Source organism: Pseudonaja textilis, chromosome 2, assembly GCF_049901715.1.
Source record: "Pseudonaja textilis isolate UNSWEBS1 chromosome 2, rPseTex1.2, whole genome shotgun sequence".
Taxonomy (NCBI): Eukaryota; Metazoa; Chordata; class Lepidosauria; order Squamata; family Elapidae; genus Pseudonaja; species Pseudonaja textilis.
The window spans coordinates 46,334,582-46,357,201 of NC_141991.1; the positions used below are offsets into that span (position 1 = coordinate 46,334,582).

At 40.5% G+C, this 22,620-nt stretch overlaps 1 protein-coding gene across 7 annotated transcripts in view; it reads right to left on the minus strand.

Annotated features, from left to right (window-relative positions):
* The window catches only part of PLXNA1 (plexin A1), a 391,291-nt gene that overhangs the window by 83,914 nt on the left and 284,757 nt on the right, over positions 1-22,620 (minus strand). For all 7 annotated transcript variants that reach the window (XM_087923772.1, XM_087923767.1, XM_026723218.2 and 4 more), the window contains 3 exons: positions 9,947-10,043; positions 8,434-8,624; positions 1,002-1,153 (listed from right to left, as the gene is read on the minus strand). In XM_087923772.1, coding sequence (XP_087779898.1) covers positions 1,002-1,153; positions 8,434-8,624; positions 9,947-10,043 — 440 coding nt within the window. The remainder of the gene's footprint in view (positions 1-1,001; positions 1,154-8,433; positions 8,625-9,946; positions 10,044-22,620) is intronic.

Consider the following 22,620-nt stretch of genomic DNA (forward strand, 5'->3'; position numbering starts at 1 on the left):
CATATCACAGTATGTGTTAATGTAATGTAATGCACATCCATAAGTTAAGCAGTGAAAAACATGCCCATACATTTCTGGCTTTGTATTTTGATTTACTATCTACAAGCAAAAAGAAAGACACCCACTAAATGTTCCTACATTGATTTTTCTTATTGTATCCTATTGATGTTTAAACTTGCTCTGTATTTTTCTATGTAATTTTAAACTAGGTAAATTTGAAGAGCAGGGAACACAGAATGTATGTGGCTAGTCAGAATTGACCAGCTTTAGAGAGTGTGGCTTTGTAAACACGTATTTAACTCAAAGTGGGTTTTAAATTAACACAAAATATGCAGTGAAAAATCATTCTCTCCTCCTCCCCCTGCCCCCCAAAAACCACAGGTACATTTTGTTTTCAAAATCAAAACTCTGTTAACGACTCACAGAATCATTATATTTTACCATCCAATATTTTCCAGAAATGATTTGTGAAACCAGAAGAATCTTTCTGACAGGATGTCACAGAAGATTTGGCATTCCCCTTATTATTTTGCCACTGTTTTGTGGGACCAAACCCAAAGGAAGATCTGGCATTATTATTTTTAAGCTATCCTGCCATTCATTTTTTCCCTTAAATTGCTCGGAGAAATGCTTATACACTTGCCATCTCATTTAATAAAAACAGGAATCCTATGTGGAAGATTAGGGTGAAAGATAATTGCTTCTAGCATGAACTGGTGACCTTCATGGATAAGCAGGAATCTGAATCTTTATCCAAGTTCAGCTGCCTTATCAACATCACCAAATGGGCGCTTCCCAAAATAAGAAACAGTCGTTTTAAAATGAGTTAAATCAAGAAGTGCTGATGGTGACTAATGCTCTAAAAGAAAAATCACAGCCATCTTTCCTTATTGGCAGCACACAAATCTTGACTGTCCTGCTTTTTATAGTTATATAGGATCTCATAAATGAATCTATTTTTTATATCCTACATAGTCATCTATAATTTGAAGGATACTCACTGCTCAGCACTGATATATTCACTTTCAATTGGGATGCATATCACTTTCCCAACCCGTACACCCATGCGTACATCTTCAAACTTCAGGCCCAAGTTCTCACCAATGATGGTTAATCGAGTCCCACCTTGCCGGGGGCCTGTTTCAGGAAACAACTAAGAAGAAACAAAGCAGACTGTTTTGAAATCCATCAATGAATATGCAATGAACATAAACATCTGCCCTAGCACTGTTATACCATCCTCATACTAGTAAGTATGATACTATAAATTTTTAAAGTTTGAGGCAGGTTACCATTTACAATGAACTTATCAGTAAAAAAATTAAAATTGAAGTGATAACCATTTAAAATTCAAGTAGCCCTTCTATAGCTCCAAACAAGTTTCTATCATCGAAAGCAGTAATTTCTCTACCTCCTGAATTCCATTGTCCATTTTCTTACTACATTAACTTGTCATAATATATCCCTCTGAAATGATCAGAATATGAAAATGGAAACCATAAATTCATATTCCACTTAGGAGATGGTTTGCTTATACTATTAGCATTGGACTTCACGATGGTCCAGGGAACCCTTCTTAGCATTCTGCTTGTTCAACCCTTGATGTTCTCAGAAAGCCTACTATTTCTTTCTCATGCTATGAATTATTAAAAGAAAAGCCATCATTTCAGAGCCTTCCTTACAAAGAAGACACCAATTAACTCATGTAAAATGGGGCTTCTCTTTCTCTAGTAATTCTGGAATATCCCAGCACACAATAGTTTTTGCCAGCACCAGCTGGGGAAGGAAGAAAGCCCCAGTAGAGCATGATATGGCTCATTTGTTAGGATGATTCCCAGTAAAATGGACAGGTGTGGCTTGACATATGCCAGCGTGATGACAGATGAGCCATGTGTTACAAGCCCACCATTGCCACTAACAAGGTAATTATGGGCAATTTTACACCACATTTTGCTGGACCCCAGTGCTTGGCATACACCTGCAAGTGATAAAAAGGATTAATGGGCACCCAGCTGGGAAAGCTCTTCTGGGTCATCACAACCACAACCAAGGGAAGGGACTCCAGGGCCGAAACAGCATAAAAGGATCCAGCAAAATCAAGAACCAACTGATTACTTGATCAGACAAGCTAGCCCCCAGTCTCTGTACTAATCCTAGACAAAGGCTATGCATCCTTTCCTAAGCTTGGTACTGAGGAGGCATAGGAATAGCAAAGAGCTTTGGAATGCATGCAATTCTTAATTTGCCCTGCTGAAAACTCTTAAATGCTCAGGAAATGTTTTATGTTTAAAAATAAACAGAAGACATAAGAGTATAGTTAAGACAAAGCCTCTTAGTACTGCCTACAGATCAGCTTTATACTGCCTCTACAAAATGCACAGGAATTGGCAAGGATCCAAGAGAAGGAATTTCTATATTTATGAGTCAGCCTGCAAGTTACTTCACTACATGCCCAGATCATGTTGTTTTTATTCAATTGATCTCAATAGAGATGATGAGTCATAAGCAAGCAAGTTTTCCAAAACCTGGTAAGCCCAAATTGTTCAGTTCTAGGCTTACATCTAGCACTGTAGCTAAAAAGTTATTTAAAGAGTCATTGAAATAAGTATAACAACCTGCAAACTTCAACTGGCCAAGAATGTAACAAGATGGACAATGATGCAATGATGCCCATCTCACTTCATGGAATGCCAGGTTGCTTTCAGTATGATTCAAAGTGCTGGTTATGATCTATACACACCCACACCCACACAGTTTTATTGATTTTAATTTTGTAAGCTGCCCAGAGTCACCTTGTGGTGAGACAGGTAGCAAACAAAATCAATCAATCAATAAAATGCTTTCTATTGGGGATTCCTATTTTTTATACTGTGAGACACCAGAATTTGTTGGAGTCAGATGAGGTCAAACTGAAATGAGGGAAGGGAAGAGATTTTGTTTGTACACTTCCAGGAGAGGATGCAAATATAGATAACACCATCATTCTAGATTATTGACTATCAGATATTAAATGCATCAACTCAATAAGGGGAGGGGGGATGAGAAAGAAAGGAACTAGGAAGATTCAAGGGTGGTTAGACAGTCCTGCCAATATCCTGAGCTCTAAATGCCAAATATCCAACTGCGTCCCCACCCTGCAACTCTGAATTTCTCTATTACTTGCTAGCCTTAACCAATTGATGATTTTATTTCAAGCATGCCATTATGAGAATTAAGAAAATGAGAGTGCAGGGAAGTTGGCAGGCAGCCTGACACACAGACCATGTGAAACAGTTTTTATGAAGAGATCGGACAAGCTTTTGTCTGAAATGGTATTGGTTGGACTAGATGGCCTACAGGATCCCTTCCAACTCTGTTATTCTGTTAAGGCAGGAGACACTTGCCTTAGCTCTCTGTATGACTATCCTCTGAATTTTGACTCGGCCAAAACCCAGAATCAACAAAATCTGGCAGGTTTTGAGTTTCTCAAACCACTCCCCACCTGGAAAAGTTTAGTACAATTTCCGAGATGCAATATATGAAGTCCATTTCATCCATACCTACAATGACTCTCCCTATTGACAGATGGAGAAAAGGTTCTGCTGGATAATGACCATATGACAAGGTGCAGATCTGTTGCTGTTTGCCCAGAGCCAACATGGACTATGAATACAAGACTACAAAGCCCATCTTTGTTCCCTGATTTGCAGGTTACTCCATTGTTAAACTATGATAAAGGCCTGAAGGAGTCTTGCCACACTATAGAATTTATGCAAGACAAGACAATTTGAAAACTGGAGTCTATCATTCACCTACTTTTAATCTAATCATGTACTGCTATCCTGGATCAGAAGCAATGAAGCAGCTGTTACAACTTGAGTTACTGTTCCCTAAACAGGGCTCCTCTGGGTACCCGGTGAGTTGTGCTGTGGTTTGGTATTGTTAAATTAGTGCGAAAGGCTTCCATAGTTTGTTAGATTTCCTCCCTACTGCAGCAAAACTGACAAGGGCCACATGTTTAGGGAGAAGCAACATTGGAGAAAAGTTGACACTGCTTGACACACTGTGTGTGGGGGGTCACCGTTAAAACAAGACACTTGGGAACCAAAGCTGGCAGGAAAATCCAGCTATTTTGTTCTTTCTTTATACACAAACTCCCACACCAGCTCTGTCTGACAAACAGCAGCCCTCTTCATCTAATTGGTTTCGAAGCACAACCCTTCATATCTGCCAAGTGAATGTAGGAAATACCAGCCCCCAAATATGAAAATAATGAATCGTCTACTAAGTGTCTTGATTATTTGACCATTTAATTTCAGAATAGCTAATCTGTCCATGCAGCTGAGAATGTTATCTACAGAGCTTAAGAATGGAAGCAGAGAAGTGAGCCAAAGTTTGAAACAACACAACCATATAGGCCCAGCTTCAGTATTGCAATCCGGCAGACAGCAAAGTGCATGTTAGTTGGGATCCAAAAAAGAGACTTTCATAGAAAAGTCTGGCAACAAAATGCAGCATTTTCATGTGGTAAATTCACTTCTTAATATCCAAAATATAAAATTTAAAACAAAGGGAACGTTGGGGTCAGATTTTGGACAGTAATATCATGCCAAAGTGATAAAAGACAAAATAATGGCCTGACGTGGAGGGTGTTTTAATATTAACTCAAAATCTTTCAATTTCCTGTTAGTAAAGTAGGAATATTAAGATCACACTCAATCACTTCGCTTGATTTTATTACAATAAGAGATAGCAATTGTGAAGTCTTAGCACAATTATAGTGCTGAAGGGAAGGGGTAACCACAACAATCTTTATTTATTTATTTGAATTGTCAATCGTTTACAAAGTAATAGATATAAGTATAAACATGAGTAAGAATACAGAAAATAGGTACGATTAAATGGGGACAATAGGACAGGGACAGGAGGCACGATGGTGCACTTATGCACGCCCCTTGTCAAATCTATCAAGAGCAACTTAATTTAATTAGAAGATCACATAAATGCTTTTTATTCTGACATCCAGAACAATATTTTCTCACTGATTCTCCCAAATCAGCTCTCTTGGAGCTCTTCTACAATGCTTGTATTAGATTGGAGAAGTTGCAGCTGAAGCAGATTATCACCTTTTCTTCCTATCAAAGATCTTCTACAAATCTTCTTCATTGTTTTCTATGGCAATGTTTCAAGGAAGAGGAAGGCATTATCTGAGCAGCGCATCAAAAGATAGAGCTGAATTTATTTTTCAGCATTAAAATACTACTCTTCTAAAAGCTAAAATCTCAGATACCACCTTTCTATTTTAAATGGATGTCCTTTAACCCCACTTCCCTTCAATCTAGCAGAAATCACAGGCTGGGATCATAATGGTAAGCTTTAACATTTAATTTTGCTTGGATTTTAGCTAATTGCTATAACTGCACAATCTCTGAATCCACAATTTATGGCTTAATAAACAAACTGTTTTTTGTGAGTGTTTTTTTTAAAGTATCTCAGCTTGCTGTGTAAACTCATCCACTGTCTCTGTCCCAAGAGAAACAGGCTTAGTAACTTTACTACTTGCATTTTCCAGGATTAAACAGACAAAAACAACAACAACAACAACAACAACAACAACTGCACAGCATATTTTACACCCCTGATCCCATGCATTCTGGATGATCCTAGCAAATAAACTATCACTGCATTTTCCTGAAGCCTGCACAGCAATATCTGTGAAAAAGCAATAACAGTGTAACACCCACCCACCCCAAAGTACATAGTAATAAAGTATTTGATCTGCTTAAATGGGGTGTACAACTGCAGGAACAAGTTCTTAATTTAGTTTTCATAATTTAGTAATGTAGAGCTGTATTAGAATGAAGTGCTGATAATTACTTAAAAACTGCACATAAGCCATCCATATATACCCACTTGGTACCTCTGAGACTTTATTGTGGTCTTACATTATTAAACTTCTCCCCTTTTCCTATGACAACTGATACTTCACAACATAGTGTGCTTAGTTGTTTCATAAAAGCCCATAACTTATTCCTTGCACCATGTGTAGATATCATGAACCCAGATTTTGGCATCTCACATTCATATTTAAAAGGATAAAGCTTTTAAGAACCAAAAAATTATTGCTTGGGAACATGATAAACTAAGAAACTTATTTTCTGCAGGTTTAAAATTGGGGGCTCTATTTAAAGCCATTAAAGATATGGCAACCTTAAAATTTCTGCTGTTGCAATTTCATTGACATGTGTTTATTAAGTTGTACAATGGTTAGCTGCAGTATTCAGGATCACAAGATGTTTTCTTAACCAAAATCAAGGGAACAAATAAAAATTCCTTTCCTTCCCAATCAAAATTTAGAAACCAAGATTTGGAACCAGAACATTGGGGACATATGAGAGAAGATTTAGTTTGGTGCAAAATTAAAATAGTTGTAAAATATTGCTATTTTTAAAATGCGATATGTGTAAGAAAATTTTTGGTTGCTACAGCAAATAGTGGATAGAATAGATGTGACCTTCAGGGAAGCAAATTAAGACTGATCACCAAAATAAAAATTGTAACTGGGAAAAGTTGTGAAAAATGGAATAAGATCCCAAATACATGTGTTTGTTTATATATTTGCCAGGGAAGATTCTCCAAAAGGACTAGACTGACAGAATTTTAAAATAATAGAATTAATAGCTACTAATTAAAATTAATTGTCCTTTAAATAGGATAACACTCTTACAAGTTAAACAATCTACCATCTAGACTAGCATTTCTTAAACGTTTTTCTCTCATCACCCCTTCCCACTTTTAAAAATTATAGAGGACCCCAAAAGTGTTTTGGTTTGTATGGGCTAAATTTATTGATATTTAAGTATTAAAAAAAATAATGATGCATTCATGGAATTATATATTGAATTATATATTGAATCATGTAAAAATAACAATATTGAACCCATTAGAGGTTAACATAAATATTTGTATAACATATAAAAAGTAATGAGAATATTTTAAATTATTGCAAACATCTTCAATATCTGGCAAATAATTTTGATTTTGCAGAATCCTGGGAGGGTCTTGGAGGCCCCTGGAGGCCCCAGACCACATTTTAAGAAACACTGATCTAGATCCATTTTCTCTCCTTCATGTACATAGAAACATACACGTTCCCCTCATTCTTCCAACAGAAACAGTCAAGGAAGGGTGTTATCCATACAGGTGAGATGGGCTGTGACAAAAAGATCCCTTCTACTAGGACAGTAAAAGAAATAGGAGACCAAAATTGAATGATGAAATGAGAGGAAGAGATTATTGAGAGATTGTTCAACAATTACAAAACGTGTTAAAACCAGAAAGGAAACTGTACTAAACACAGTAAAAGATTTTCAGATTAATATTCAATGGCATCTAGCTTTGCAGCAGAGATATCTGCTGTTTCCTGAACCTCTTGCTCTATCCTTTGTTTTCAACACCACCTTTCTATTCTTAGATGCAAAGATAACTGGATAGATATACAAACTTCAAGACTAAACACAGAAGAAACTATATAGAAACCACATAAAAGCAGAGAATGTTGTTCTACCATAGCTGCTGATTTCTATCACAAATGCCTTGTAATGCAGTGAATATGTGCCAAATTCACTTCCAGCCCCTGCCTATTCGAGGAAATTGCCCTCAGAGTAATTCATTAGATCTGACCAATTGCCCTCAGAGCAATTCTTCAGATTTGAACAATGAACTCTTGCAAGCCACCAATATCGATTGATATTAAATGTCTCCATTCTACAATGAGAGCAGGACAAAAGTCACAGGGAGAAGCTAAAGAGAAAAAGAGAAAAATTAGACCAAGAAATGGCATGTAAGATATGTATCTAACTCTCACCACTGAATCACATCCTCCCGATTGTCTACTGCAAGCATCTTTACATCATTTCATCAGCAGCACGTCAGCTATAGCAGTGGCATAATCAAATAAGCATTAGTATTCCATGAAATCTCATGAAAGAGAGAGGGGGATTTTACCAAATTTACTAAAAAGAGCCTCTAAAAAGTAAAATGGCATGATAAAGTATTTGTAACAGCTGAAGAACTAGTAGTCTAAACTGACAGCAGTATTGTGTGCCACAGGAATGTTATACACACCAGCTTTCCCCAGCATGGTATCTGCCATATGTGTTACACGTCAAATCCTATAATTCTTAGCCTCCTCTGACGCTGTTTCATGATTTGCCAGGAAAATTCCCCTGATACCACAGCTAGGTAAGCTAAGGGATTATGAACATGAAAATCAGCAGTGTACAAAGCTGATTAATGCCAACAGCTGTAGGATATGCCTATCAGTCCATAAAATATTACACGACCAAGTATTTCCAGGCATCCTGTGACACAGCCAATTTCCTGTATACTATTAAGAAGGAGAATGGAGAAAGGCTCTCTTTTTTGGCAGTGCAACCCCCATCCCAAACATACCTTAAGGATTTTGGGATCTGCACAACGGCTATTGCCATTGCTTGCATGCATCCAGCTGCTTTCCGACAGTGGGCAGTGTTGACGGAGGGAACATCGTTTTTCTGACACACACCAGCCACACTCAAAGCGTGGATCTGCCTTCAGGCACAGCCCACAGCTTTCTCGCAGAGCTGAGCACTTGTACAAGTGAGCTGCAAAGGAAAGAATACACTCAAAGATAAATTGGTGCTGGGTGGAATTAGCTAAATAGACTATCCTCTGATGTATAATTTTAAATGTTAGGCTTTTTTAATTTCTAGTCCAACCCTCTACCCAATGTAGGAGTTCCCAAAGCATCTTGGACAAATAGTTGTCCAAAATTTTCTTGAAAACCTCCAATGATGGAGCATGCACAACTCTGGGAGGCAGCTTAATAGTTCGCTCTGTCAGGAAATGTCTCTTTATTTCCAGGTTGCATCTCTCTCAGATGAACTTCCAGCCACTGATTCTTGTCTTGCCCTCAGGTGTTAGGGTGAATAAACACCCTCTTCTCTGGGGCAGCCCTTCAAGTACTGGAAGACTGCTATCCTTGTCGCCCCTCATATTCTTCTTCATTAAACAAAACATAAGCTAGTGCCTTTAGCCATTCCTCATAGGATTCAGCCTCTAAAACACTTATCATATTTGTTGCTCTTCTTTCCACTCTTGCTAGGGCCTCAGCATCTTTTTTATATTGTTGTGACCAAAACTGAACACAGTATTCCAAATGTGACTTCATCAGTGTAATATAGAGTGATGCAATTGCTTCCCTCGATCTTGATACTATCTCTCTGTCAATGCAACCCAGGACAATACTGACTTTTTTGTCAGCTGCAGCGCATTACTCAGTCATACTTACACACACCAGGGCACCTAGACTCATCTCATAGGCACTATTGTTGCATCAGACAAGGTCTATCTTGTACTGGTGGATATGGCTTTTCCTGCCTAAATGCAGGACTTTACTCGTCTCACGATTGAACTGCATCTTGTTGAATAGAGCCCAATGTGGAAGTCTGTTAAGATCCTTCTGAACTTGATACTATCTTCCAAAGTGTTAGCAATAGGCCCAGCTTTGTGTCATCTGCAAATTTCTGATAAGCGCCCCTTCAATCCTCTCACTTAGGACATTTATGAATGTTCTAGGTTGCATTAGTAAAATAACTTTATCATGGTTTCCTGCTACACAGGATGTGCATCTAGTTAACTGAATAACTTGTAGCATTTCCAGAGACACATTAGACACAGAGAGAAATAACGCAGAGAAAAAGTTACAAAACCAGATCTTTCCAGACTTTCTCCTTCAACTTTGACATGCATAAGGAACAATGTTTGCTCATATGGGCAAAATGTTTTGAATTTTCACTTGTGGCAGTTTATTAATTCCAATATGTTCCCCAGCTGTCTGGTTCAAAGATTAAGTGTGGAGACAGTTTATTATGGAGAAAATTTTGTTATAACTGAAGGTGTTTCTACATTCCCTATTCCAGCTTACCTTGGATATTTTGGGGATTGTCAATTATGAAGTTTCCATTCCACACAACAGAAAGGTTCACTGGGAGGTCACTGATGTCATTCCCTTCATAGAAATACTGCCAAAGAAGACACAACAGGGCACAGAGTTTATTAGTCAACCTTACACAAAAATAGCAGATACAAACCAAGAGGCAAATCAAAGGCCAGTGGAGGACATCACATTATTCTCGCCAATTTCAAGTACACCTACCTGGATCTTCCTCTGCCAATTATGACCATGTCAAAAGCAAGACAGATTGGTCAGACATGAAATCTCTCCAATAACCAACAACAACAACAATAACAACACAATTTTCTTTATATTTTTTCCTAGCTGCTTCTTTACAGCTCTGTCAGACAGAATGCACTTTGAGGGAAAGTCCAAACAGAGTACCAATCCAAAGCATCTAAATTATTTTCCACTTTAATTTTCCCTTTGCCTACTTATGCAATGTTAAGACAGCCTGGTTCTGGATTTGTAATATTCTTTACCAGTAGAGAATGATTGGTAGGAATTGAGCAAATCTACTGGATGTCAAATCACAAGCATAATTTATTTGAGCTGTTGAGGCTAATGGTCCTTGGCACAAAATTGTATCATCTAATAAACTGGGTTTGCTGTTAAAATACAATCTGAGAGTACACAAAACCTAAAATAAAGTGACTTTCAAACCTCTTCAAGTAATATACTAGCTATAAATGGGTGTTGTCACTGTATAAATTAATAAAAAGTACAAATTGAAGTTATTTTATTCTAATAATCATTCAGCGTCCAGGAATGTTGTGCACTTGTTCCACAAAATAAGACAACAGAGCAAGGAGCCTTTGTCTGAATAAACATTTAAACTGAGGAAGAATAGAATTTAAAACCTCCCAGCAACTGGAGACATTACTTTTGTCTCTGTTGAGCTGGCAAATACTGTTCGGCTTCTACAGCAGGAAAGAAAATGAAAATGCAACGGACTTAAGGAAGACTATCTTTCTAAGAAGGATGATTACAGAGGCACACAAATTGGGAATTGTATTTCCATCCTACATCACCATGAGCCTTCACCCCATCTATCTCCGTGAAAAATAAACCTAACCCAATCTCTTGCTTCAGACAAACTTCTTGCAGCCTCATCAATATTCCCTTCACAGTGCCTGCGTGCATGTGGAGGCTTAATCGATAGGAAGACAGGAAGGCAGTCGGAACCTTCCCTGACAGCTAATGACCTCCTTTGGCGAGAGATTCTCTGCTTTTCTCCGGAGAAAATGACAGGCGTGTCAGGAGAGATTAAATGAAAGATTCATAGCTTGCTGGAGTTTGTTAGGGAACTATGGATACTACAGGTGCAGCTTTCCCCCTCCTCTGGATACATCCCCTTCCTGCTCAGCCACAGCATAGCCACCAAGGCGTAAGACAGCCAAAAAGATGAAGAAAGCAACAGGTATCTTCCCCAACCCATGTATCCTTCCAAGTCTGGCTTTTCTCCTCCTCTTCCTCCTCCTCCTCCTCCTCCTCCTCCTCAACTTCCATGGAAATACAATTTGTCTTAATTTGTATTTTCTTTTTTTAAAATTGCTATAAAGCATACAGAATACAAGAGAACTGTTATGCATATAGAATGAGAAACAAAACACACCACAGAAACACTCATTTCTTGAGAGCTGTGTCAAATAATGTGACCAATCTTTTTTTTTTTTTTTTGCACGGAGAGCTAGAAACAACACAGAATCACAATATGAAGTATATACTAAAGAAATATAAGTTACAAGCAAGGGTGGGATTCAAATTTCTTAACAAATAGTTCTGTGGGTGTGGCCTAATTTGTGGGTGTGGCTTGGTGGTCATGTGACTGGCTGGGCATGGCTTGCTGACTGGCATGGCTAGGTGGTCATATGACTGGGGTGGGCGTTGCTAGGTGGCCATGTGACTGGCAAACCAAGTCCTCACTTAACGGCCAATTCCTTAGCAAGTGTTCTAATTTATGACTGACCTCCCCAGAGGTACTTGACCTGTTTTGACAGCCATACATACACACACACACACACACTTATGACCAGTTACAACATGCCACACAGTCTTGTGACTGAGGTTTTCTTTGTTTTTTGCCAGTTTCCAACAATTCCTTCTGGTTTCTGGTTAAAAATGCCCATTGGGGAAAATGGACCTGTTTAACAACCAGTGTTTGCTTAATGACCACAAAGTTCACTTAACGATCATGGTGTTTGCCTAACGCAGGGGTCTGCAACCTTAAACACTCAGAGCCATTTTTCTATTTTCTTTTAAAAAGGTATCTCTGTCTCTGTCTGTCTGTCTTTCTTTCTCCCTCTCTCTTTCTCATCTCTCTTGCTCTTTCTCATCTCTTTCTCCCTCTCTGTTTTTCATTTCTCTTTCTCTGTCTCATCTATAACTGCTAAGATTGGAAGCTGTATTTTTAAATCCTATTTCTTTGCAGTTTTTTTTCACACACATTTGTGTATATGTATCCAATACTTCCTTCCTTTCCGCTAGGTATTCAAAATGGGCAATGATTTTGTTTGTGTGTGTTTGTGTAGCATGTGTATATGTGTGTTGTGTATGTGTATGGATGTGTATGGATATGTATGTATATTTAACTTTTAATGTGTGCCAGTGTACTTACAGTAAAAAATGACAATAAAAGTGATCTTATCCTATCTTCCTTCTTTCCTTCCCAACCCCATTCCTCCCCACACTCCATTTTGTGTTGGCTTCCCAGCCAAGTCCTCTCCCTGGAAAGCACAGCCCCAGCCCTGCGGTGGCTTTTCTGTGGCCAGCGGGGGCAGGAGAATGCTCTCTCCTCTCCCTAGCAAGCACAGCCCCAGCCCGGCAGTGGCTTTTCCATGGCCAGCAGTGGCAGGAGAACACTCTCTCCTCTCCCTGGCAAGCACAGCCCCAGCCCAGACAAGCCCAGGGATTGGGCGGGGTGTTGGGAGACAGCGCAGCAGCCTAGGCTAACCCGGGTGTCGACTCGACCGTGGCTTCCTTGTAGGCTCACTCACCCAGGGAGATCAGGGCCGCGGTGAAAAGTAGGCAGCAATGGCAGGCAAAGGCAGGTTAGCAATGGCAGGTGAGATGAGGAATAACTGGATGGGGCAGGGTGTAGGCAGGCAGGAAGGGGCAGGGCCAACCAGGGGCACAATTTACTGGCTATCCGACTGCTCAGACTCAAAACATCCGGTTCTATAGAACCGGTCCGAACCGGTAGGAACCCCCCACCCCGTTACAAGCCTTATCCATACAATTAGATTCGTCACATAGCACCCATACGCATAGACTTGATGTTCATGGTTTTCCATATTAAATAACAATGGGCAAGCTCTCTATGAGGGTAGTTCTTGGTTTATGGTAATTGTGACTGGGATTGCCATTGTAAGGATTACAGTTTTCATGGGACCCCATTGCTTAGCAGCAGCAATTCTGACAGTTCTGATTGTTGTCATTAAGCAAGAACCCAGAAGATCATTAAGCAACTACCACATGTAATCGCAACTTGCAACTCCTGGCAGCTTTTCCATTATCTTTGTGAGAAGCTTGCAAACTGTGATCATGTGACTGTGGCTCACTGCAATACCATAATCATGAAGCAAGCATCAAGGGCCTGGATTATCATCACATACCTGCATGGATGGACTCATTTCAAGTCCCTCTTGTTTAACTCCATTGCAAGTCTTGTCACTGAACAAATGGTTGTAACCCAAGAACTACTTGGAGACATTTTGGTCTTTTTCTGAAAAATAGGTTAAAACTGCTGAAATTTAAGATCTTGGCATTTGTAAGATATTGTTGAAGAGAATGGAGGAGTCAAACAGGGAATTAGTCTGGAATCCCTATGTGGGAATAAGAGAGGAAAGTCTGACTACCTTTGAATGCCATTGAACCTTATCTAGCCTGATCCAGGTGCAAACTGCCAATTAGAGAAGATTCCTGTGTAATAGGCTGGAGCAATAAAAGAGTTAATTGAAGTCTTCACACGTGGATCTGATTGTTTGCGCCTAACAGATATTTGTTCATTAAATGAGCTTCTGCAATGGCGCCCGAGCCTGAAAAAATTATCAACCCCTGAACTATAATATTAATGATATAAAATATTCTTTAATTAAATTCAGCTGTTTAAAACCTGCTTTACCAATTTAGCATTCTTCACATATATATGCCCAGAGTCGTTGAATAATATATCTGCAGAGCACCAATTTGAGGAAGGCTTGCCTAAAGTGCAGAATATAATATTAAATGATTTTAAAATTAAAACATTTAAAATATTACATTCAACCATTAAGGCATTTCAGCCAAGTGTCCTATCTGGCAGTTGATGTATTTATCTGAACTATTATTGTATTTTCATGAGGAACTTCTATTTGATTGCCAAGAATCAACAGCTTGATGGCACGTTGAATCAACCAATAATTTATTCATTAATTTTATTTCTCTTCCATAAATGCCTTTCCTAGAATAATCCTTCACCAGCATGGCACTGTCCAAGTGAACTGCTGAAGGTAACCTGGAAAACATCAAGCTGGAAAGGCTGGTCTGTATTACTATCTATCTGCCCCAAAGAATAGAATACAGAACTCTAAATACAGATTGTACAATCAAAAGTTCAGATAATTGAAGTGCAGCTAATATAAGCTGCAATATAATATATAAACTATTTAAAGGTCAGTAGAGACTTGAAAATAATTGATGTTTGCATAATGTGGTACATGCAATTGAGTTAGTGCGTGTGACTGTATTTGTGTATGTTCATGTCCCATTCTTTTCTGGTTGTGCTAGACTAATTGGAAACAGGCCAAAGAAGCTGTCTATAGGAATAACTTTTAAAAGGTCACGTATATTTACATAAAGGAAAAGTACCCATCATTTGGAAAGAGAAAAGTGTTTTGGGAGGGTGGCAGGGAAGGATTTAGCTGTGACGAGCAGCGTGGCAGAATAAGTGAAATTGGCATTTTCAATTTGTACTCTGACATGTCTCATTTGGGGCCCTGGCATCTCAGAAAGGCATACAGCCTGCAGCTGTCCGAAACACTTATTTGCATTTCTCTGCCCTGGATCTTTTTGGAAATGAATTCCTTTTGAATAGGGTACAAAGTGGGAACTGGCAGATTATTAACTGTTTAGAAACCCGCTCTGACAAAAACAGTTTACACAGAAGAGACAGATATGTGCATTTTTGTCTCACGTAACATGACCCTTTCTATCTGACAAACATTTTTGGTGGTAATTATTAAGACTTCTGGTGATCTTCTGCAACATATGGCATAAATCCAGGACTTAGGCAAAATGAGGTTCATGTTCACTAATAATCAACTTTATTGCAATACCTCTTGTGATATTAAGACTGTAGTACATATCTTTAATTCCCCTTGCTTCAAAGTAAGATATTATCCTTCCTTCCTTCCTTCCTCCCCTCCCTCCCTCTTGAATGCAATTTTGACAGCCCACAATGCATAGTTTGAAAGAGGCGTTGGTACTTACCTGTCACGCCCTTTCTCTGAAGAGCATCCATTGATTGGGATATGCTTCTGTCACTCATCTGATAGGCTGGGCTTTAACTGTGAGGATGCTCCTCCTCCTCGGGACTCCTCTCTAGTGTCCCCAGTTTTGGTGAAGTCGAAGTAATGAAAACCTTTCTTCTCCTTCACCCTTTCTAATACTTGGCCGGAACAGCATCCCACCAGGTGAATAAGGGTGGGGATGGATGCTCTTCACAGCTCACAAAGCAAAGGCGTGTCAGGTAAGTACCAACGTCCCTTCTCCAGATGAGCTGTTCAGAGCATCCACTGATTGGGACATACCAAATCTTGGTGTGTCCTATGGAAGGGCTTCTGTCTGGTTCAGATTCCCCTTTTTCTTGGTCCCTATGGACCCTTTGTAAGACTCTCCTGCCAAAAGCAGCCTCCGCAGAGGTGAAGACATCAATCTTATAGTGGCTAATAAAAGGCGATGGAGAGGCCCATGTGGCTGCCTTGTAAATTTCCTCTATTGGTGCTTGTGGCCCGTGCTGCTGATGTTGCAGCACTCCTGGTCGAATGAGCAGTGATGCCCCTGGGTACAGGAAGAGACTGTGTCTCGTAGGACTTGGTAATTGTGCTCTCAGCCAGCTACTGATCATTGAGGAAGAGACCTTGCACCCAATGGTGGGTGGCTGAAAGGAAACGAAGAGAGCCTCTGTTTCCCTAAAACATGCCATGCAGTTTAAATATATGCAGAGAGCTTGCCTTACATCTACTGTGTGCCATTGGCATACCAGAGTCTGTGTCGGCCTTGGACAAACGTTTGGGAGTGTCAGTTCCTGTGGTCTGTGGAAAGCCGAATTTATCTATGGGGTGAACGTTGGATCTGGACTAAGGACTACACTATCTGTATGAAAAATACAGAGCTCCTGTCTAACTTACAAGGCAGCTAGTTCCGAGATTCATCTGGCCAATATTATTGCAACCAAGAAAACTACCTTGTACGTTAGAAAATGGACACTCATGGTCTTCAGGGGCTCAAAAGGAGTTTTTGTGAGTGTGGTAAGAACCTTGTTGAGGTCCCACATAGGATATTGATACACTACAGGAGCCCGTAAGTGTGTAGCCCCGCGCAAGAAGCTGCGTATGCGTGGGTGATGAGAAATGGACCGCAAGCCTCTCCAGGTGATGACTGATGCTATGGCCTCCCTTTTGGCCTGTTTATATGAAGATGATAATAACAAGATGTCATCTAAGTAACACTGCAGTCTAACAGGTGTTCCCCCGAGATGGGCAGCCAGAGCTGCCAGAACCTTCGTAAAGGTCCTCGGACAGATGATAACCTGAAGGGCAGGGCAACGTATTCAAAATGTTGATTATTATAACAAATCTAAGAAATTTGCTATGTGGGGGTCTAATTGGAATGTGGAGATAGGCCTCCATTAAGTCAATTGAGGTTAAAAAGTCACCCTTTCCTATGCTCAGAAGGATGGACTGCAGTGTACTCATCTTAATCCTCCTATAAACTAGGGAACGATTAAGTCATTTTAAATCTAAAATTGCCCTCTATTCCCCTGAATTCTTTGGGACTAGAAAAGATAGTGAATAAAAGCCTTGTCCTTGCTGATCCGGTGCCACAGTTTGGGTTGCCTGGATCTCCAATAAATGATTAATAGCTGTCTCCATCAGGCTCCTTTTAACAGGATCCCTGGAGAGAGGGCATGTCATGAAAAAGTTCTGGGGAGTGGATTGAAATTCTATAGTCAGGTTGAATCTTCTGGTATATCTAATCCAGGAATCAGTGGTAGAGGAATCCCATCTGTCTGTGAAAGGCCTTAGCCTTCCACCAATAGGGGCACAGTCATGAGGCTTATTTTGTGTGTTGGAAACCTGTTTCCTGTCCCTCAAAAGGTTCTTTTGGTCTGCCCTCCCCTTCGGTATCTATCTCCAAGATCGGAACTATCTGACTGTTGGTTATTCTTGTATCCAGATGCTCTCTGGAATCTGGAAAGAAATGTAGAGGGTATGAAAGAACCCCTCCGAAAGGGCCGAGAAGGTCTATTGGCGATGCTATGGCTCGAGCAGATAATTTGACAGAATTGAATGTAGCATCCCCAGAGAATTCTGCAGCCGCTATTAGCTTGGCGAGTCTTTGTGCGCCATGATATTGGAATTTGAGATGATCTCTCTCAGATGCCGGAGCCATCTGAGAGATGATCTAGTGAAAAAGGATGTGGCAGTTGCCGCTCTTATGGCCCACGCATCTGATTGATGTGCCCTACATAGAGACAACTTGGCCCTATTTATCTTCTAGCTTGAGAGCCTCCTCTGCTTCAGTTGGAATTGCAGAGGAGGATGCCGATGCCACCATTGGTTCATCTACTACTGTGGTATTGAGAAGTTTAGAGAAATCAGAAGCCAAATTAAAAAAAATTCTATCATATCCTGTAAGAGGGGGATACGCCACTGAAGAGGCCACTTGTTTCTGGAGGAGGTCCAAGAACTTCTGCGAGACAGGTATAACTTCCTCTTCCATTATTGGTTGGGAGAAGATCAAATTGTCTGACTCCCCTTGCAGTAAAGATTGTTGGGCTGAGGGGGATAGAATATCTAAACACCAAATGCCAAATGCCTGGCAAACAAGACACACATAAAGACTGAACTATGCACCCTGACTAAAGTACTGACAGCCAACGGCTTCCACAAAAGCAAAATCACTGGCTTGATCCACAAAAACACACTGAGACATAATGGAGACCTAGAAGATGAATAGACCTATGGAACAGCTGTCCTGCCCTACATAAGAGGTACTACAGACAAAATCAGTAAGATACTATACAGGCATCACATCAAGACTGCCTTCAGAACAGACAGAAAAATAGCAGCCACCCTAAGAAAACCCAAAGATAAAATTGACCTGGAAAACCAAGGCTTATATGAAGTCCCCTGTGCATCATGCCCGGCCACATATATTGGACAGACCAATAGAAGAATAAGTACCCACCTGGATGAACACAAAAATGCAGTAAAAAAGCTGGAACACACTTCCTCACTGGTCCAACACATGAAAGCCACAGGTCATAGCATCGACTTCAATGGCACCAAAACCCTAACCACTATAGAAAACCCCGGCTACAGAATTATCAGAGAAGCCATGGAGATTGAAAAACGACCTGAAAGCATGAATAGAAGAGATGATTCCACCAGACTGTCAATTATCTGGAAGCCTGGCACCCAGATGAAACCTAGCTTCCTAATAAATGATAGCCGTCTGTTTACCCGAAGCCAAGCCACACTAAAAGCCTCCAATACAGGAAACACAATGTCGCCAGCCAATCAAGACAAAAAAATGCTACAAAACAGACAGAAGATATTAGAAATACCAATCAAGCAGAACACACCAAACTCCAAGACCAATAAACACAGACCAAGACTCTCAACCAATCAAGATGAAGAAAAAAACATTCTAACACAGCAGTAGGCTAGCACCAAATTTAAAACAGAAATAGCTGTGAAAGTTTGACTCACAGACAAACACTATACAGAAGCCTGATGATGGCAGATGAGATTCTGCCGAAACGTTGCTACAACTTTAAAAGCACAACTATAATGACGTGGGAAAATACCCGAACAGAGCTGAATACCATACATACATACATACATACATACATACATACACACACACACACACACACAAACACACATACATATATATATAAACACACACACACACACACACAAACACACATACATATATATATATAAACGTATGTATATATGTATATGTGTGTGTGTGTGTGTGTGTGTGTGTGTGTGTGTATGTGTATGTGTATGTATATATGTATGTATGAATGCGATATTTATGGACCGTTGGCTAGTTCAGGGGTCTGCTCTAAGCAGAGGCGGGAATCCTCTTGATATTTGTTTCCCCCCCTTTTTTGTAAATTCAATTTATTATTGTTATTGTTATTATTATTGTTGTTGTTGTTGTTATTGTTATTGTTATTTTATTGTTGATAATATTTTAATTATATCTGTGCATAGCTACTAAACATAAAATTATTGTGCTGTTACCAAACTTATAATTAGATGACTGAATATTGGAATCAAATTGTGAAGGTAAATAGAGAACACCTTTCAGGGCCTGTATTACAATTCAGTGATCCTACAGTCACTGGCCCTCAACAGCTTCCTGCACAGGAAGATACAGGCCTTGGAGATTGCTGTTACTGTGCTGCTATTTTCTGTGAGGGCTGCCAACTTAAAAGGAAACCCGATATTCTACCTCAGAAAGAAATCAGCAATTGGTGTAAATGTCCCCTGGACTCTCAAAGAGAGAGCCTTGTGAGGGCAAATGGCCTCTCAACTGATAATGCAATGGAATTCTTATTAACAAAATGACATCGGTGTTGTTTTAGGCATCAAGATGTAGCAGCAACTGTCACCTCTTATTGTGAGTCAATGCGAAGCTATAACAGAGTTGGAAGGGACCTTGGAGGTCATCTAGTCCAACCTCCTGCTTATATTAGCCTCTATAGTTGTGCGGCTGACATATCGCACAACTATAGAGGCTAATATAAGCAGGGGGTTATAGTCATTATAGTTGTGCAGCTGACATACGGCTGAACTCACAGCCTCCTGATTGTGAGGCAAGAGCGCTACCTCTAGGCCACCAGAGGTGATCTTGCAATCTAATGAGAATTTGAGAATTTGAGCAGGAGAACTCTGAGTCGTCCAGCTCCACCTGATCAATATGCCCTTGGCTCCTTCTGTAAACCCTGTGGGGGTATATCTGGAACTACAGAAATCTCCTGTTGGAGAGGTACCTGAGGGTAAAGATGTTCTGTCCTGCTTAGTGACCGGACTGATAGGGAATCCCAATTGGAAGGAAAGATCTGTTGTTGGCCAGAGCAGTTTGCTGCACCCCCGCAGTGATACCTTGGCATATTGCTAATTCCATCCATGCTCTCATCTTTGTGGGGATCTCTTCAGTAAGTCTTCATCTTGACAGAGTCCGGCCGCCGTTGGAGTAAATGTGGCCTCAGGGGCCCTTCGTGTCACTGGTACTGATCTAGATGGGCTACCTTGAGCTTGTGCAGCTGCACTGCCTCTGGATGACACAGACAGATCCAGGGGTGATTGCAGAGGGGGACCTGGAGCCTAAGTAGGCCTGGTGGGAGACAAAGTTTGAAAATTTTCTTCAGCCTCCCGCATGTACTTCTTCAAGTGCCTTTCTAGTGCCTTCTGGTGCCTGTTGGCATCTTTTTCTGCTGCTTTGGAGGTACCCTTTGAATGCTTTGATTTGTTTTGAGAATTTGACATGGCTCTTGAGGTTGTGGCTCTGGAGCTACTGCCCCTTGCCATTGTGACCACTTATTAGATTTCACTGTCAATGAGGCTGAGACGTTGAGCGGTTGGCATGCCCAGGGGCCTGTACCAGGAATGGACAGGGAACCCTTAAAACAATGCTCTCCCAGTTTTGTATAATCTTATGTAAGAATATTCTTAATATTCTTATATTTCTGAATTAGCCAAATTTTTGGAACACCTCACAGGCCTAGAAAGGAGGAATTGTTGAAATAAGTTGTAGGCCTGCAACAGCTTCCTGCACAGGTGGACACAGGCCTTATATATATATATATGCAGGTCTTGGCGTGTTTGAGTCTTTTCCCGTGTAAGATAAGCCAACTTCCCCACCAGTACATATAGGGAGAAGGCAGCTCTGATCACGTTTTGCTCGCAGAAGCACGAAGCCGAAAGAACCAGCCTGAAGATGGTGAGTGGGACTTCATCAAAACATACTCTCAATCTTACATGGGAAAAGACCTGAACAAGCCAAGACATGCGTGTGTGTGTGTGTGTGTGTATGAGGGTGATTTCCCCTGGGTTCCAAGAGGAAGACCCCTGCTTGGGGGAAGAGAAGCCTCTCACAGTTCAAGAAATAAGATGCAGATCACCCCCATGTGGTTAGTGAGTCTGCAATGGCGCCAGCCGTTATTTCTTTTGGCGCATAATGAGTGAAGTCAGCTCAGCAGCAATTCCGCACCTTGTGGGGAGTCGATACTGCAGAATTCCCCCTGAATAAAAAGGAGCAGTGGGGCAGACAAGCGCTGATGCCCTTCCCAGACGGTGTTCCCAGGGGAGAGAGAGAAGCCTCGGACCCTTTTAAAATGGAGCCGCACCCATCAAACGTGGTCGGCAGAGATCACAGAGGCTCGGATTGAAAAGGTTGCAATGGCACGGGCTAAGAAATGTGGGTTGTTAGCCATGCATCTGAGGCATTATCGCCTCCGATCACCCTGGGGGTGAGGAGATCACTCCCCGATGCTATGGAGAGCTACCTCAGCTCAATGTTTTATGCCATAGGGAGCTGCTTGGCTCATTGATATGAAGAGCCTTCAAGAATTTTTTAGAGCTTAAAAGCAAACCTTTTTGTTTTCTCTTTTTGAAGCTGCCTCTATCCACGAAGGCTGAGCAAAAACCGGGGACGCTAGGGAGGAGTCCTGTGGAGGAGAAGCATCCTCACAATTAAAGCCCAGCCTATCAGGCAAGCAACATAAGCATATCCCAATCAATGGATGCTCTGAACAGCTCATCTGGAGAAAGATACATTCCTGAGCTCAACAATTGGTCTGCTTGGCTAAAGGACTACCTTTTCAGAGAGCAATATAAAGAAGTCAGTTCTATAAATCATCATCTGAAGCCAGCAATGGTACACTGCAGATTTACAATGTATTATCTTATACTGTACATTGGAGAACTTGTTTGAAGCTAATGAATTCAATATCTTCAATGCAGCGAAGAATAAAGGCTACATTAGACAGCTAAAAACATGTCATCCATGTTCTTACATAATTAAGAAGGCACTGAATGTAATTTCTCTCTTTTAATGCTACATTGGACGAAAAGGATGGAATGCTGGTCTTGCCAATAATTGCTTAAGAGTATTCCTGGATTTTCAAATTCTGCATAAAGGAAGGGAATGGAAATGCATCCCAAGAGCTAGAGGGGAAGTTTAAAAGGTAGGTCTTTTGAAGAAAGCAGGAAGGAAAGCAGCCAATAAATTTGAACTATGGCCAGCAGTCTGGCACCACATGAACTTGGGTGTTTTTACTTTATTTTATGTCAATTTTGTGTGTCACTGTTACCCTTAACTTATCTACTGTAGTTGTACTCTGACAATTTCTAACTATTTAA